The 16580-nt window shown below is 52.7% G+C and overlaps 1 protein-coding gene across 1 annotated transcript in view; it reads left to right on the forward strand.

Annotated features, from left to right (window-relative positions):
* Positions 1–4403: 4403 nt before the first annotated feature.
* ASTN2 (astrotactin 2) overlaps positions 4404–16580 on the forward strand; it is a gene marked incomplete at both ends in the record, with an annotated part of 317285 nt that continues 305108 nt past the window's right edge. Inside the window, one exon of the mRNA XM_082295214.1 lies at positions 4404–4743. Coding sequence (XP_082151340.1) covers positions 4404–4743 — 340 coding nt within the window. The remainder of the gene's footprint in view (positions 4744–16580) is intronic.

Here is a 16580-nt window from a genome sequence, read left to right on the forward strand (position 1 = left end):
GCAAAAGCACAGCTTGAGCCCCGTGGTCACCAGCCACCGTCAGGTACCATGTGGCTGTGGACCAGCATTTGTACACTGCAGCTTGGAAACAAAATTAATTTTGTGGCATTCACTTCACAGTAAAAAAAAAAAAAAAAAAAAAAAAATTCACTCCTTCAGTGGAGTTACTGATGCTGATGTGACCCTGGCAGGGTGAAATATAAACCACTGATTACACCAGAGCTCTAACAGTGGCTTTCTCCTCTGATTGCAAGCAGCAGGATTTGTGACATACAGGCATTACAGACATAAATTGCTCTCTGTATTGTAAATACATAGTGCATTTTAATGATCCCTGCTGTATGTACATGCCTTTAGTAATAGGGCCAATTGAAAACCACTTCAGAAAGCTGCTATTGGTATCTTTGCAATAACCTCCTCATCTATGCCAGCCAATAAAAGATGCATTAGTTCTGGGTGTCCAGAAATACAGCTCATGGGATTGAAAGTCAAAGAATGCTTCATCTGTGACCCTTTAAATGAGAATTACTTTTCTTTTTTCCCCTTCACCATCCATATTAAACTTAGATAATACAGATGCTTTAAGCACTTTCCAGCAAAATGTCTTCACAAAGCTCTCCTCAGAGGCACAAAACCCTGGGTTTGCCTCAATCCCACGTGGGGCGTTGTCACACAGAAGAAAATAACCCTGGGGCTGAACTGCTCTGCTTTGGACTAAGAAGTAAATTGAATGTCTCAAAACTCCTGCTAAAAAAATCCACTCAGGTGAAAATTAGGCATGAATGTGGGCAGACAGAGGCATAAGGTTGGCATAGCCAAGGTTCCTGGTCTGCATGACACACAACATATGCTCTGCCTTCTCCTAGAGGCTGCTCCACCCGGGAGCAGCCCACTATTGCCTCTCGGTAGTGGAGAAGCTCCTACTGAGAATGTTCCCGCTTTCTGTGAGGAAACCCCCACGCTTGGGACCGGTACAGATATAATTTCCACAGCTCTCGGTATCTCTTTTTATCCATTGTGGCAGCAACAAATTATTTTCCTTGCATTCCTGTATGTGGGAGAGCATAAAAAACCCCAGATTGGGGAAAAAAGAAGGGATTTGCCCCCAAGCTGCACACTCAGCAGCCGAGGTGAGAACAGAGCTGGTGCTTCCTGACAACCCGTCAGGTCCCCCCATCTCACCCTGCCCAGATGGGTCTTGTCAGTGCAATGCGTTTTCACTTGTAAGACACTTTCCATTTTCATCCAGCGTTTTTGCTGGGAATGGCAGTTTTTTGCTGGTTTCTTGGCCCCGATGCTATCAAAATCGACGGTCAGGCAGGCGCCAGCATCCCCAAGGAAAGGCTGGATCCATGAAGCATAAGAAAAAGATATTAAAAATAGGCCTCATTTAGAAATAGCAATCTGGGTTATGGGCTATGCAATTGGCTTGAATATCCACAGTTTGTTCAGATTTAAAGTATCCCCAAATTAGCAAGTTAGGCAAACTTCTGTAAGTGTTCCTAGAACATTTTTTCAGCAAGTGAAACTCTCAGAATCCTGTTCGTGCCATTTCCTTTCGTGTTGTAAAAGGGGGGATAATAGAAACCTGTTACCTCAGTGGAAAAGCAGGATTAACACATTCCTCTGTGCAAATATTATTGATGCTTTTCAAACAGTGAAGTTCTGCCTTTAGCTCAATTCTTTGGAAGGAAAAAGCAGGTGGAATCCTTTTGTCCCAAAAATGAGAACAGAGATTTGCATTTACACAGGGAAGGATCCAGACTAAATGGAAGCTGAATGTGCCCATTTGCGGGCAGTGGTTTGCAGAACCTTCCCCTTGATCACCGTGCCTGTGCTTGTACGGGAGGACTTGAGAAAACCTCAGGCTGCTGCTCAGCAGAGAGTTGGTAGCAGAACTCTGTGAATCTAAAAAGTAAGGCAAAATAGGACCAAATGACATCCACAGAGCTGCTGGACCTCTGTTTTTTAATATCTCAGGGCTTGCCTGGAGTCAGACAGTCTGTAGCAAAGCCGGTGTCTCAACCTATGTCTCCTGACCTTTGCTTTCCAGCTCTAAGCCCTGGAAAACATTCACCTCGTTGCTCGATGGCACATGCTAGGTCAGGGGAAAGCTGGATGCACCTAAAACATGCCCTGCCCTCCAACTCAGATGGATCCTCAGCAAACCAAGAGAAGGAAGCAATTGCTCAGAGCTGTGACAGCAGCAGTGGGTATCTCTAGAACCCCTTCCTAGCCCAAGGACAGCTCCTTACCAAAATCTCCTCGTACTTGACAGCAAAACAGTCTCTACTTATGGCAAATGGATGCAGTTGTGCAGCAAGTGGCTACGAGGAGAGAGAAGTAACAGGGCTGGGGCCTTAAATAGAAAGAGATGTTTTTCAGGATTTCCGGTTCCAAAACAATATTTAAAATTTGCTTCTTTTGTAGACATATTGGCAGTACTTGTGTATTGGTGCTGCACTGGTTCTTTGCACTCTTTGACTAGAAGAATTTTGAAAAATAAGAAAAAGAAAGGAGCGCATGTACCAATAACAGCCTGAGCCAGTCCAAAAGCTACCCTTTCCTCCTTAAAATAAAAAAAAAGAAAAAAAAGGAGAAAAAAAGAAAAAGGAGAGGAAGGGAAACTTTTTTCCTACTATTACTCTTTTCTCAACAAAGACCTGACAGGGCTGCATAAATAATCAGGGCTGCATTTTTGCCTGATTATTTTTTTCCAGCATGCCTAGAAACTTCACCCCTCCAACTCAGACGGAGCTGGAATCCCACATTTACTGTTTTACAACAAGTTGCCTGTTTGCTGGTGAGCACTTTTTGCTTTCTCTCTATTCTTGTAGCTGGAAACAGTCGCTGTTCTCACACTACGGCGGGGCTGCAGCTTGTTAAGGCTGGAAGCTGGAGCTGGGAATGGCCCCTGGGAATGGGCCTGGAGCTGTTTGTTTGCTGGATTTCATATTCATTGCCATTCTGCCCTTGTTGTGGTTTTAACATTTGATGACCTAGGCATCTCAGAAGGCTGTTTTGCCTCAATAGGCATGTGATGAATTGCTCTTAATTAGCTTGTGGAAATAATATAAGCCTGAGCATTAAGCGTGCTTTGTTAGGGTTTTGACATCTTCTTTTATATGTACATCTACAAATAAAATCAGGTAGATTAGCAGTCACTAGGAAATTGTTGTTGTGAGTCACTGACTCACAGCTACTGTGGGCTGTCTCTCCTCGTCTTTGTTAGTCATGCCCGACAGTGGGCAGGAGTTCACGGGGCGCTGGGGCTGGGGTCAAATGTGTCAACTTTGTCTGTAGGGACAGGGTTTGTCTTCAAATTCACCTCCGTCACTCCAGCTGGAAGAGCCATTTGGCTCCACTGCAGTTCAAGGCAGAGTGTGAGCAAAACCACGGCAGTGGAGCTCACCTGGTTTTGTCTTCAAGCACAAACTCCAGCCTTCAGGTGGCACCGAGGCACCCACGTGATGGAGGGATACTGGAACGCGAGATCAGACCTCAGGGTCATTTATCCTTCTGGCCCCCACTTAAATGCTGGCTGGTAAAGACCAAATCTAAAATCTTTGCTCTAGGCCACCAGTCTCTCTCCTCCAGCTTTGTCATTGCAAGCCATCCCTGTGTGCCCTGGATGCTGGAGGTGCCTATTCACTTAGGAGAGGGTAATAATTAGTAAAAGCTCTCAAGAAACTAATTTCTGTGCTCTTGCACCCCGGCAGTTGCCCGAAAGGAAGGAACAGTGACAAAAGAGTGGCAATGAGCTGAATGGGGGGAGAGGTGGGAGGGACAGCGGGAGTTTCATAAAATCATAGAATTCTATAATGATTTGGATTGGAAGGGACCTTAAAGACCATCCAGTTCCACCCCTCCACCATGGGCAGGGTCTTCAACTATCCCAGGTTGCTCCAGTCCCCGTCCAACCTGGCCTTGGACACTTGCAGGGATGGGGCATCCACAGCTCCTCCGGGCCACCTGTGCCAGTGCCTCGCCCCCCTCACAGGGAAGAATGTCTCCCTAATACCCCATTTAACCCTTCCCTCTGCCACTTCCAAGCCATCCCCCTTGCCCTGTCACCGCACGCCCTTGCCAGAGCCCCTCTCCATCCCTCCCAGCTGTGCGGGTCAGGAGCGGCGGCAGCGATGCGGGAGCGCTCTGGCCGCGGCAGCAGCGCGCAGCCGGGGCGGGGAAGCCGCTGCGGGGCCGGGCCGGTGCCGAGCGCATCTCTCCGCGCGGGGAGCGGCGTCCCCAGCGCGGGGCGGGCGGAGGGTCCGCGGGGAGCGGCGGCGGGGCCGGGGCGGGGCGGGGGGCGGGCCCGGGCGGCGGCGGCGGCGGCGGCGGGGCTGGGGCGGCTCAGAGCGCCCGGCTCCGCTCGCCTCCCGCTCCTGCGCCTGGCTCCGGCCGGCATGGCCGCTCCGCCGCGCCGCCGGGCCGCCGCTCCACCCCCGCTGCCGCCGGTGCCGCCGGTGCTGCTGCTGCTGCTGCTGCTGCCGCCGCCCGCGGTGCTGCTCGGCGGCGGGCCCGGCGCGGCGGCGTCGCGGGAGCCCCCCGGCCCCTGCCGCGTGAAGACGGTGACGGTGTCCACGCTGCCGGTGCTCCGGGAGAACGACATCAGCTGGAGCGGCGCCCCGCCGCCCGCCGCCGCCGCCGAGTCCCGCCTGCTGCTCTTCGTCCGCAGCGAGCTGCCCGGCCGCGTCGCCGTGCAGGACGATCTGGACAACACCGAGCTGCCCTTCTTCACCCTCGGTAGGCGCCCGCGCCGCTTCCTGCCCCGTCCCGTCCCGTCCCGCATCCCGCCCCGCCATCCCGGAGCATCCCCGAAGCATCTGACACCCGCCGTGCCGGCTCTGTGTCCGCCCTCCCCGCTCCGCGGGCAGCTGGATGTGTTTTTGGGGCTTTCTAACCCTGCCCGTGCTGCATCCTGGTTTTTGGTTTTTTTTTTTTTTTTTTTTTTTAAATGCCTTTCCTGCCGGGGAGGGATTTTTTAGCAGGGCCTGAGGCTGCCGCCGCTGCCAGCCCCGGGAGGAGGAGAGCATTCCCCGGGAGGAGGAGAGCATCCCCGCGCAGGCTGGAAGTGATGGGGGCTGCCTCGTGTGTGCTCCAAGTTGAGCTCTGAGCCCCGAGGAGGTGCCGCCGAGCCTGGCAGAGCGGGAGGGGCTGTTTTTCTAGCCAGAGCCTGATTTTATAAATGCTTCGTGTTAATTCTCGAAGCTCGCTCTCGCTTCACGCACAACTCCAGCGCCCGGGTCTGTGCGAACGCTGCAGACTTTCCTCCGCTCTCAGCTTTGTGGGGAGGGGGATGGGAATAGAAATAATTCGGTGGCGGTACTTCGGTGTTGGTGCCGGATCCTGTTGTCTCGGATGGGGTGCCCGAGCTGCCTCTTGTCACTTTTACCCATTTCTGTGCCGTAATCAGCCAGTCCTCCAAGAGAACTGTTCCGAATGTCACCTGGGCAGTGCAGTGTTTACTCTGCCAGGTCACTGAAAGGTTTCTGTTGATCTTTGCTTTATCCATCAGCTTTCCTGTTTTTCGGCATCCAAACCCAGGATAATTTGAGTACCTGCTTAACTCGGGTCTCAGGTATCTCTTGACACACTGGGTTGTGACTTCCAGCTCATCTCTCTGTGTGCCTCAGGTGTGTCAAGGTGTGCCCATACCCAGGCTCACCGGGGGCAGCTGTCCCCAAGTCCCTTCCCGTACCTCGTGGAGTGATTGCCTTTCACTGGGTGCAAAGAGCAGGGGTAGGGAAATGCCTGTCTGTGTCCCCCAGCCCTGTCATTTTACCTTGTGTGAAGCTTTGCTGTAGCAAGCACCCCTAATAAATAAGTTGGTGGTACTTCCTGAGGCTCTCGGGCTCCAGCTTTGCGGTTTCCTTAGACACGGTTGGTCAACTGCAAAAATCCGAAACAAACCAGATACTCTGCTTCCACTAACAAAAGTGACAAATCAAAGGTTTGATGCAGTAGGAATGACGTTTACCGTACAGTGGTTAAAAGTAACAAGAAGTTTCATGGTTCACTGAGTTAATTTTCAGATGAGAGTACAGTTTCTTCAGGGACTGGGTGTGAATTGCGTACTGATCTAAATATATCAGATAGCAAAGAAACCCCTCTGTGTGAGCTTAGATAATAGCTCAAGTTGGAGGAGAGAAATTTGTCTTGATAGATCAGAGGCACGATCTTGTATAGCAAATCCTATTTCTGTGAGTGCCTGCCAGTAAAGAGACCATGTCTTCATCTAAAAATTTCTTTTACTTGCCTGGCATATTGGTTATGTGTGTACTCATGAATATGAAGCATATCTTGTGTAAATCTGTGGGGGTTTTCCTGCCTCTTTATGAACAGAAGACCCCAAAACGTCCCCTCCTGTTCCCCTGGACTCTCAGGCATCAGGCAGATTGGAAGATAAATGGAGGCTGTGCCCATGGTGGGATGGCTTCATCATGGTCCTGGAATTAATCAGTCTGTTGCCTCAAGAGAAGGTAAAACACTTGTCCTTCCCCAAGGTCTAGCTCATGAATTGCTGTGGATGTTCTGATATTTAAAATTTGTTGCATTTCTCCCCGTCTCCTGGTGTGGCAACTGAGTCTCGCTCACAGTTAACTCTTCTCTGGGTGAGGGCTGTGGAGGATTTCTGCTGGCTTGTTTTACCAGTGCAGGAATTAAGGCTGTAGTTTTCTGTGGTGATTTTTTTCCCCCTCCATCCTTTTCTAACTTTGTTGATGGTTGGGAACCAGAGAGCAGCTGCTGCCTCGTAATGGGCTCTTGGAGGTGAAAATCACGTTACATGCGGGAGGGCTTGGGAGTGACGTGGGGGCAGAGATTTCTCTTTGGCAGAATCTTTGCTAGTCCGTATCTTTAGCTGGTTTCTGATGACTGTATCTCTTTACGTGTGTTGCTGGACATGTTTAGTGGCTGTCTGGGCATGAGCTCAGGAGGACACGTAAGAGCTGACGTCCTGCCGGCTGCAAATGTGTTGAGGACTCCTGAATGTCTTGGAGTGCAGATCTTGCTGTGAGCAGAGATCACTTTCTGGCCTCAGCAGGGTAAGGATGGGGCAGGATGACCTCCTAAAGCACACAGCTCAGGACAGCCATCCTGACTGGCAGCCTGGAGGGGTTTTTGAAAGGGGAAAAAGATTAAAATAAGAAAAGGAACCATTAAGCTGGCAGAGCTGAGTCCTGGTGTTGATATTACTGACTCTGAAGTGAAGTAAGTTGAGAAAAAATTGAGGCCACTCCATTCTGCAAGGCTCAAAAGTCTCTCCAGGCCAGGAGGCAGGAAAGAAAACATTGCCTTGCTAGGTGGCAATGAGTTTAAGCAGCCAGGGCTGTACTCCTGGGTCTGCTCAGCAACTCCCAGCTCAGTAAGTCTCCCAGCGTTGCAGTGGTTCCTGTGCATCTCCTCACTCCTTGGCATTTAAAGGAGGGTGGGCGATCTGTAGCTAAAGGCTGGCAGGTGCCAGAGCCTTGTCTGCAGCAGTGTGAAACTTAAAGTCGTGGAATCATGTAGCTTGGAAAAGATCTTTAAGATCCTCAAGTCTAACTGTAAACCTAACGCTGCCAAGTCCACCACTAAACCATGTCCTGAAGTGCCAGAGCCTCCGGATAGATGCTCTTGAGTAGGTGCTGGTACAAAGCACATGGAGTGCTCCGTGTCCCTTTTCTTTAAAGGATTCTCCCTTCTAGGGAGGAAACAACTTTATCTGTTCTTGACAATATAAGATTTTATTCTCTTAAGTGCATAAAGCGAGGGCTTCCAGTGTAGCATCCCTGCCTGCGGGGCTGCCTGGTCTGCAGGAGCCACTGCATGGCTGAGATAGGGGAGAAATCAGCACTAGGAAACATCCACACAGCCGGCCCTGGGCCCATGGCATGCTGGCAACATCGGGAGCAGCAGCAACAGGAGCAGCAGCAACAGGAGCAGGAGCAGCAGCAGCAGCCACTCGTGGAAGGCAGGAGCCCACTAGGGGGTGGTGGGTACCCGGGGATGCTCCACAGCAGCTCCTGCTCTCTGGGGGTGCCCGGGGATGCTGGACAGCAGCTCCTGCTCTGTGTGCCCAGGAGGGTGCCTGGGGATGCTGGACAGCAGCTCCTGCTCTGTGTGCCCAGGGGGTTCCAGGGATGCTGGACAGCAGCTCCTGCTCTGTGTGCCCAGGGGATTCCAGGGATGCTGGACAGCAGCTCCTGCTCTGTGTGCCCAGGGGGTTCCAGGGATGCTGGACAGCAGCTCCTGCTCTGTGTGCCTCAGTGGGCACCCGGCACCTGCAGGGAGGTGGGGAGCCCAGGATGGGGATGGCTTCATCCTCTCCCAACAAAGGTAGAAAACTTTGATTCCTTGTGCATCCCTCCGGGACTGCAGTGGGGACCTGCTGCTGAAACACCCCGTGGCAGCTCCCTGTGCTCGGTGTCCCTCCTCCAGTGGGGTGTCACAGCTTCTGTATTTCCTACGCCTCAGTTTATTTTTTGCCTCTTGCGTTGGAGACAAGAAGGATGCTTCTCCCACTACCCCCCAGTTATGTTACTATAAAATTACTCAGCAAAGCCCAGTGGTGGCAGGAAATGACAAATGTAACTGCCACCAGTGCATTATGAATTGCTGTGCCTCCCTTTTCCTGAAAAAGCATCCTGCCCTTTCCTTAACCTTGGATACAACTGATGCTTTGTGGCTTTTCCCCCCCCCCTCTAATTCTCCTGGAGTTACTCTGGCAAACGGTGCAGCCTATCATTGACTTTATCCCTGCACAGCGAGGTCTCTCTAAGGTATGGATCTTGATTCAGTCAGCAGCCATGTGTTCCCTACAGAAGCTGCTCCACCACGGTGTAGCCTGCTCCAAGTGCAGTTCAGGGAATGAGGCAGTTTGCTTCCGAGCTAATTTAGATGAGCTCTGTCTATGTGTGAGCAGATTTATATAGAGGAGAGAGAAGGGAAGAGGCAGACAGATTTTCACCACTGCTCTTACCCTGTAGTGGCTTACATAAGAACAGTTTACTACACACTTCTCATAAATGGCTTTAATGGATGCTGTTTGACGGTGTCTGCAGCGCTTTGCGGTGCTTTGTTTTGGTGGTTGTCACAAAACAGGCTCCTGTGGCCCCTGTGTGTGGCTGATTGATGACTGTCCCCCGCTCTTCCCTCTCCTCAGCAGTTCAGTGCCACTTCTTTTATCTTCTTTCTTAACTTTTCCTGAAGTCAGCTTATAACTTGGACTTCTCCTCTTTAGGGTAGGAGTGTTGAGTCTTGAAGGGACGCCTGGACGTGGCACTCAGTGCTCTGGGCTGGGTGACAAGGTGGTGGGGATCGGTCACAGGTTGGACTCAATTATCTTGGAGGCCTTTTCCAATCTTAATCATTCTGAGTTTCTATTAATACATTAAAATAGGGGAAAGCACTCAGTTCCCTATGGGCTGATTGTATTTATTGCTGTTCCTAGAAATGCTTGAGCAGGGTTTTGCCACCCTCATTTTGGTCACCAACTCCTGTTTGTGCAGACCATGTGGGGAGGCTGAAGGGTCACCCGGGGAGTGTGGCTGTGACTGGAGCTTACTGGTGCTGCTGTTCAGAGGTGCCATTCCCTGCTCTGAGTTGGCCCATGGGGTCTGGAGCAGTGTGGGTGCAGAGAGTGTGCCCAGTGTGAGGCTCCATCGTCAGGGCTTGGCATCTAAAAATGGGGTCGTCTCTGCGGAGCAGCTGATGAGCAAAGTCTGCTTCTGCACCTCCCTTTGCATTAACTGCCTCCTGCCAGGCTTGAGATGCCCAGAGTATCAGCCCAGAGATTTGGTTAATCAGGTGTTGGGGTTTTTATTTTTTGCTATTTATATTGTTTCTGTTCGCCAGCTAACCCAATGGGTAAAGAGTCATCCTTCCACCAGGCGAGTGGAGGGAGCCTGATCTCAGGGAGATGGTGGGGTGAGGATGAGACAGGCTGGTGGGCTCCCTGGGACAGGGACAGGGACAGGGGCAGATGTAGACCTGGCAGCGGGGCTGCTTCCCTGCCCCTCCACTCCCATCCACAGCTGTGTGTGGTCCGGGGTTTGGGCCAGGTCCCTGGTGGTGGGGGCTGCCTGGGGAGGGTGTAGGAAAGAGGAAAACCTTCTGGTAGGAATTTCTTCCCCTCCTTGTATTACTGTGTGATTAGTCCAGCTTTCCAAGGTGTTGGATTTTATAGCTGGGAAGAGAAGGAGGGAGAGCCCAGCTCGGGGTAGGGTTGTACTGGTGATGTGGATGCTGAGCTGCTGGTCTGCAAGCACTGTAACCCCCAGAAAGGCTGTAGGCACAAAATGCCCAGGAGAAGGGGTCAGTCCTGGGGCCATCACTTCCCTCCCCAAAGGCGAGGTTGAACATGGCTTGTCCAGCATGGTGGGGTGTGGACTTGACAGGGATTTTGCTTCATCTCAGGTATTTTCTGGGCTGAATATCCCAGTTAAAGTTGAGGATTTGTAGCTGAGTGCAGGCTGTGCTCGGGGAGCTGCTGCTTTCCAAGAGTACCCACATTGACCAGCTAGTGGCAACAGAAGATTAACTATGGAGGGAGAGAGGAGCTGCTTGCTGCAGCTGAGCTGCCACGGGAGGAGGCTGGTGGCTGGGGTTCCCCCTGCTCCCCCTTCCTCCCAGCTGATTTTCCATGATGCCTGGGTGCCAGAGGCTTTTGTTGCTCTTTTTCTGGAAGAAATAATGAGGTTTTATTCCAAATTATGCAGACAGTGTGCCTTCCTCCGTGGGGAATGGGGTGGTGAGTGACCTCTGAGTGCCACCACGCAGATGGATGTTACCTCCAAAACTTGCTGCCTGTTCCCTCCTAAGCCCTCCAAGTGTGAAACTCAGCTGCATGATGGACAAGCCTTTGTGCTGCCTCGGTGACACGCTGCTGATGTGTGGTGTTGGCTGGCTGTGAAATAGGGCTGAGCCCTTGGGCTTTCCCGGTGTGACACGAGCTCAGGCACGGGACTGGCTGGGACAAGGGGAGGGCAGGTCGATGCTGTGTACGGGAATGATGAGGTGTTGATCTTACGCTCCTTTGACATATGTTTGCAGGTGCAGGTGGCTTGAGAAACACCTGCCATCACACCAAAATGCCACGTAGAGTGTGGGGCAGGCTGGGGTTGGAGCTGAAAGAAAAGAAGATGCCTCGTTTGATGCCTTTCTTCATCTGTAATGTCCACAGCACAGCCCATGCCCAAGTGTCCTCCCCCTGTAGCAACCGTTTGAGATGGGGAATGATGAACCTTGGCCTGTGTTCCCATGCTGCTCCCCAGTCCTGCCCCATCACTACCTGTGGGATGCGTGATGGCATCGAGCACAGATGGTTCGTGTGCATAACCAGCTTAAGAATGGGGCCACTTAAAAGAATTGAATGCTTGTGCTGCTGCTCGGGTCTCAGCTAATGCAGTTAAGGTTTCCAGTGTCCAGACAGTATGGAGACACTTAATGGTATTGAAGAAGCAGAATGGCATGCAGAGGGGACGAGCAGTGATCTTGGCTGCCTGCATCTGCACTGGCTGGGTGAGTCTTTCTGGTTGTCTCCTGGGAAGGAGGAAAGTGGGGAAAAAAATCACGGAGTAAATGTTTTGGGCCAGTGTTGCCTTTGGGCGTCTTCCCCGCTTGCCCTGCAGGAAGCAGTGCTCTTGAATGCTTCCAGAGTCCTGCTGCAGGTCAGGGGGGAAGAAGTGATTCCTTGCAGGGGGAGGTTGGGCTGTGACTGCCTGTGGGAAGGTGGGGCAGACAAGATTTGGAGCCAGAGCTCTGCCTGTGGGTGGAGGTGGCTGGTGGGGAGGGGGAAGAAGCACCAGTTCCCTCTATGTCATGTTACCTGTCCCCCACCCGCCCTGCACTCCGTTCTCTGTGCATCCACCTCTCCTGTCTTAGTGCAAGACAAAGTCTGTAGGAAACCTCGACTGGCTTTGGAAGCAGCAGCAATAGGGGAGAAATTTTCCATTAGCAGCATCAGCAGTATAAGAGATTTTTCCCAGTCACCTGGTAACTGCTGTATTTAGGAAGATTACTGAGCTGATGGTGCTGCTCCCAGGCATATGCACGGGAGTGATCCTGTTAGGAGAGGGAGGCGAGGGCTGGTATGGATGGCCACACACGGGGAGATGGGCTGGTAAAGGTCAGCTGTGCAGGGAGAGAGGCCCCTGGGGCTGGGCACCTCCTGTGCTCCATCATCTGCTCCTCCAGAGCAGGGGAATGGCACAGAAATGGCACTGCCAGCTGCACTCAGGGGTGCAGGGGTGCAGAGAGCGGGGCTCCCCAGGGCTGGACGCTTGCACATCCTCGGGTGGAGGAGGGAAGGTCTGGCTCCAGCCTGATTTGGGGCCAGGCTGGGCGTTCTGGTGCATGATGGCTCTCTTTCTGTGGGATGGGATGTGCCTGCCGAGGGGCACTGCCCTGCCTCTGCTGTGCACTTGCTAGAGAGGTGAGCCCACCCTCCCGCGGCCCCAGGTCTGTATGATTGGGGTGCAGATTCTGGGCACCCCAGCTTCGCTCCCAGTCATGACCCTGCTCACCAGAGCTCAGCTGTGCTGGTGCCTTTGAGGCTTTGATTGTTTTGCCTTTTTACCCTCCCTTTTCTCTCTCTAGGGCAGCGGGGTGGCCTCGCCTGTGGCTGGATCGCTGCCCTGGCTGAGCTGTGCCAGCTGGGCTCCCTGGCCAGCCCCAGGGCTCCTGGCTGCCGAGGCACTTGCCTAACACGAGCTGGCATTCCCGAGTGTGCCTGTGGCTGCGCAGCCAGGGGTGTGTCTGTCCCAGGGCCGTTCACAGCCTGGATCCTTCCCTTGCTGCTCCCTATGGCTCTCCAGCAACCAGCGTTCCAGGGAGCACAGCACATCCCTAAACTGTGGGATCAAGTGACACGATTTAGGAGTTGGCAACAGTGTAGGAATTTTTTCGTTGCCTCTAGCCAGCATCAGCTTCCTGGTGCAGTGCTCCTGTGCTTGGATGGGGAGCACGGGGTGGTCTGTGTGTGCGAGCAGGGACGGGGAGCTGGAGCAGAGCGTGTTCCCTGCAGCCCTGGACCACGCTCTGCTGCTCATCCACCCTGGCCAGAAAAGCCTCTCCCTCAGCTCACTCTTGCTGTGGATGTTGCTTTTGCTACCAGGGGACCTGATGAGGTAAAACTTGGTGCCACTGACCTGATGAATTCCTCGTGCAGGTGCACCCAGCGCGAGGTCTGCTCTTCCAGACAGCTCAGATGGGCTTCCCAGGATGATGGAGCTCCCACGGCAGCTGCTGCCAGTTGTTCCCACCTCACTCTGTTACTCAGCCCTGCCTTGCCCAGGCTGCTCTGTGGGGTGGAGGCTGATGGAAACCCTTCACCTTGGCTTGCTGGGCCTGAGCAGTCACCTGTGTGGTGGGTTCAGCTTGGGTTGGGGCCCTGGAGAGCTTTGGGGCTTATTGGGACATCCTGGTATGTCCCTTTTCCTTCTACCCCCATCACACTTCTTCCGTGTCCTTTGAACCTCTCATCTGTTTAAATTAGAGGGGTTTAAACTCTTTTTCCCTGCCCTGCCCTGCCCAGGGAATTCCTCCCAGCCTTCTTGTTGGAATCATGCTCCTTGTAATATCTGTAATATCCTGGGAAATCTGGCCAGAAAGGGGTGCCCAGGCAGAGCAATGTGTTGGGCAGGTGATCCAAAAGGATCTGTATTCCCCACCCTCCCTTCCATGCCATCCAAACTGGACAGCCCACGGTCAAGCTGTGTCCACAGCAAACATCTCCCATTATCTTTGGTCTGGAGCAAATGTTCAGGGTGGGCAGCTCGGGGTCTTTAAGGGGATACCAGTGCTGGGCACCACTTACTTAAGGTTGGCTCAACTGATGGAGCCTCCTGGCCCTTACTGGGGGTGGGTGGGTGGGACAGGAGGCTGTGAAGAAGGGATGCTGTAGACGAGCCAGTCACAGCAGTGGCATTTTGGGGAGCTGACAGGTATATTTATTTGGGAGTCAGACATGTTGCAGGCTGAAAGCACATGCAGCAGAGGTGACGTCGGCCTTATCTGTGCAGGCAGGTCCTCTCCCGCTGTCGATGGCCGGGCGGTGGCTGCTCTGGCTGCCGTGTTCCCATCAGGGGCTTTGGCATTTTTCCTCCCCCACAGAAGGGAGGCAGGGCTTCAGGGGTGCATTTGTCACCTGAAGAGCCTCCGGGCTTCGGCTGAACTTTGTGTTCCAGCAATAAAGCCATGCTAGGAAATGTGTGCTGTAACAAAGCCCATGGATATAATACATCCGTATCATACTGTACCTTTCATCTTGAAGGATTCCCAAGGAGCTTTACAAACTCGGTGTGCTGCAGCCTGCCAGGGTGACTGAATGTTATCAGGAGCAGCGGAAGTCTAATCTCGGTGGTAGTATTTCCCCCCCTTGCAGGGGGAACTTTATGAAGTCTGGTCTCAGAGTAGCGCTGCCATGGTGTTTTCCTCTAAGCCCGAGCTTCTCAGGAGAAACAGGCAAACCGTGTAGCTGTTTGTTATGCAAAACCACCAAAGAAATATTTTTCCTGGGGCAGTAGGAGTGGGTGGGAATTACTTTCACACAGCTTCAGCAGCTTTGCATCTTGACAGAAGAGGCATTCGCAGGGGAATGTGCCCTCTGTGCAGCCCCAGAGAGGGGATGATAAAGTTTAAACGCTTGAGGAATTGCTTCTGGGCATTAGCAGGGTGGTTAGAGTTCAGCTGGCAGGACAGTTCTTGGGAGGGAGACTCTGAATGTCTGCCTGAAATACTTGGTGTGTGAGTCTTTTGTCACCTAATGTCCCCTTCTGTCTCTGCAGTCAGTCCCCGAGCCAGCTGATGGCTCAGGTCCACGTCCTGCAGCCTTTGCTAACATCTGGGCTTGGTAACATCTGTCTGTGGGGTGGGAGCACGGAAGGGTGATGCCTCCATCACCCTTGCTGGTCTCCACCTCCAGCTGGGTGTATTTTCACTGCTCTTTACTTACCTGGAGCTGTAGGAGGCATCTGAAGGTGCTGTCAGTGGTGACAGAGCCTAAAAAGCAAAACTGAACACAGGATCAGGGGCACCAAGCGAAGCTGTTGTCAGAGGCATATGCTTGAAGCACGGCGGGTAGCTGGAATCTATTTTGGTTTGGAGTGGTACACATTTAGCCTGTTTTGTTTAGCAGTTTGTTTATGGGATGTATTTTCCCATTCTGTGTAGCTCCCCAAATGTGTGCTATAAACAAACTGTAAAATCAAAAGCAGCCTCTACGTGTTCCCATCAAATGCATCACAGGAGAGGCAGGGTGCGTGGTGCCTGCCAGCCTCGGGTCCCCGCTTCAGGAGGAGACAACACACCAGTGAGGGAGGTTATTCCATCAGGTTTGAGGATGGGAATTGCTGTGGGCACTGCTGGGATGGAGCAGGGATATCTCAGAAGCACACCAGCCCTTTTCCATTTGCTCTTGCTCCAAATCTTCCCAAGCTCATCCCCGAGGAGTGCAGGTGTTGCCTCCTGCTGCTCCTTTAGCTTTGCTTCCTTCCCTGAGCCCCATGGAGGCGGTTCCTCAGGCCACCAGGAATGGGATGTGCTGTTGCCAGCATCATTCACACATCCTTGACGTTAAGAACCTTCAAAACTGATCAAATTTCAAACAGGCATTAGAGGTTTGTGGCTGTTCTTACTGTAGCCATTGCAGTCGCATGCCTTGTACTGAATCAAAACCGGTGTGTTTCTTGCTTTAATTTTCCTGAGCGTGATCAGAAGGGCTGGAAATGCACTAATGGAACAGCAACAGCCTTGCCTTTCAACGCAATTCCAGAAGCCAGAGCTGCTTGAAGACACAAACTCCACTGCATTGCTTTACATCTTACAGCCCTTGCCGTTTCCTCCTCTCGTGTTCACCTCTCTCCCAGCCCAGCAGCGCAGTTGTCCTCTCTGTGTTGTTGGCTTCTGCTGCGTCGCAGGAGGAAATCCATTACCTGGGGGAATGGCAGCTGGGAGGGAGGTTGGGGACGCTGCCTGTAGGGGCTGCTCGCAGCCAGCTCGGGGTCTTGCCAGAGCAGCAGTTTGCACGGCAGACACGCCGCTCCTCGTTGTACTCGATTTTATTCTGCTTTTGTAGCAGCTGCCTTTGCTGCTTGGCTGACAAGCTGTTCCTTAACGTGCCGTGGCCCAGCGGTGCTTAGGGACAGGGACAGGAGCTGGGGTTTGGGCAGGATGGGGGCTCCATCCATGAGGTGGGGGGATGCTGCTGACCTCAGGGATTCTGCCAAGCTTGGATTCTGCTCCCCAGGAGTGCTGCCGAAATCCCGTGTGCTGCCCAAAACTGTGTGGGCTCAGGGAAGTTTCCTCTGCTGCCTAGGCTTGCTTTTTAAAGACTGTTGTAAAACCTTTTCCCTCCTTGGTGATAAAGGGTTTTACAGTGTGTTGCAATGAGCCACTTAAAGGCAAAACAGGAGGAAAAAAATCCTGTTTGCAACACTCCTCCCAGCTGAGCTGCCGTGGTGTGAGATATGGGGTGTTTGTAGGGGATGCTCCCGGAAAGTTGAGCCTCGTGAGAGCCTGTTCTTTGCTAAACAATCCATTGGTGTTTCTCCTGTGGCATCGCCCACCTGAATTTCCTCCCCAAAATCGTGTTTCCCACTGCT

This window comes from Coloeus monedula, assembly GCF_965178545.1.
Source record: "Coloeus monedula genome assembly, chromosome: 21".
In the NCBI taxonomy this organism is placed as follows: Eukaryota; Metazoa; Chordata; class Aves; order Passeriformes; family Corvidae; genus Coloeus; species Coloeus monedula.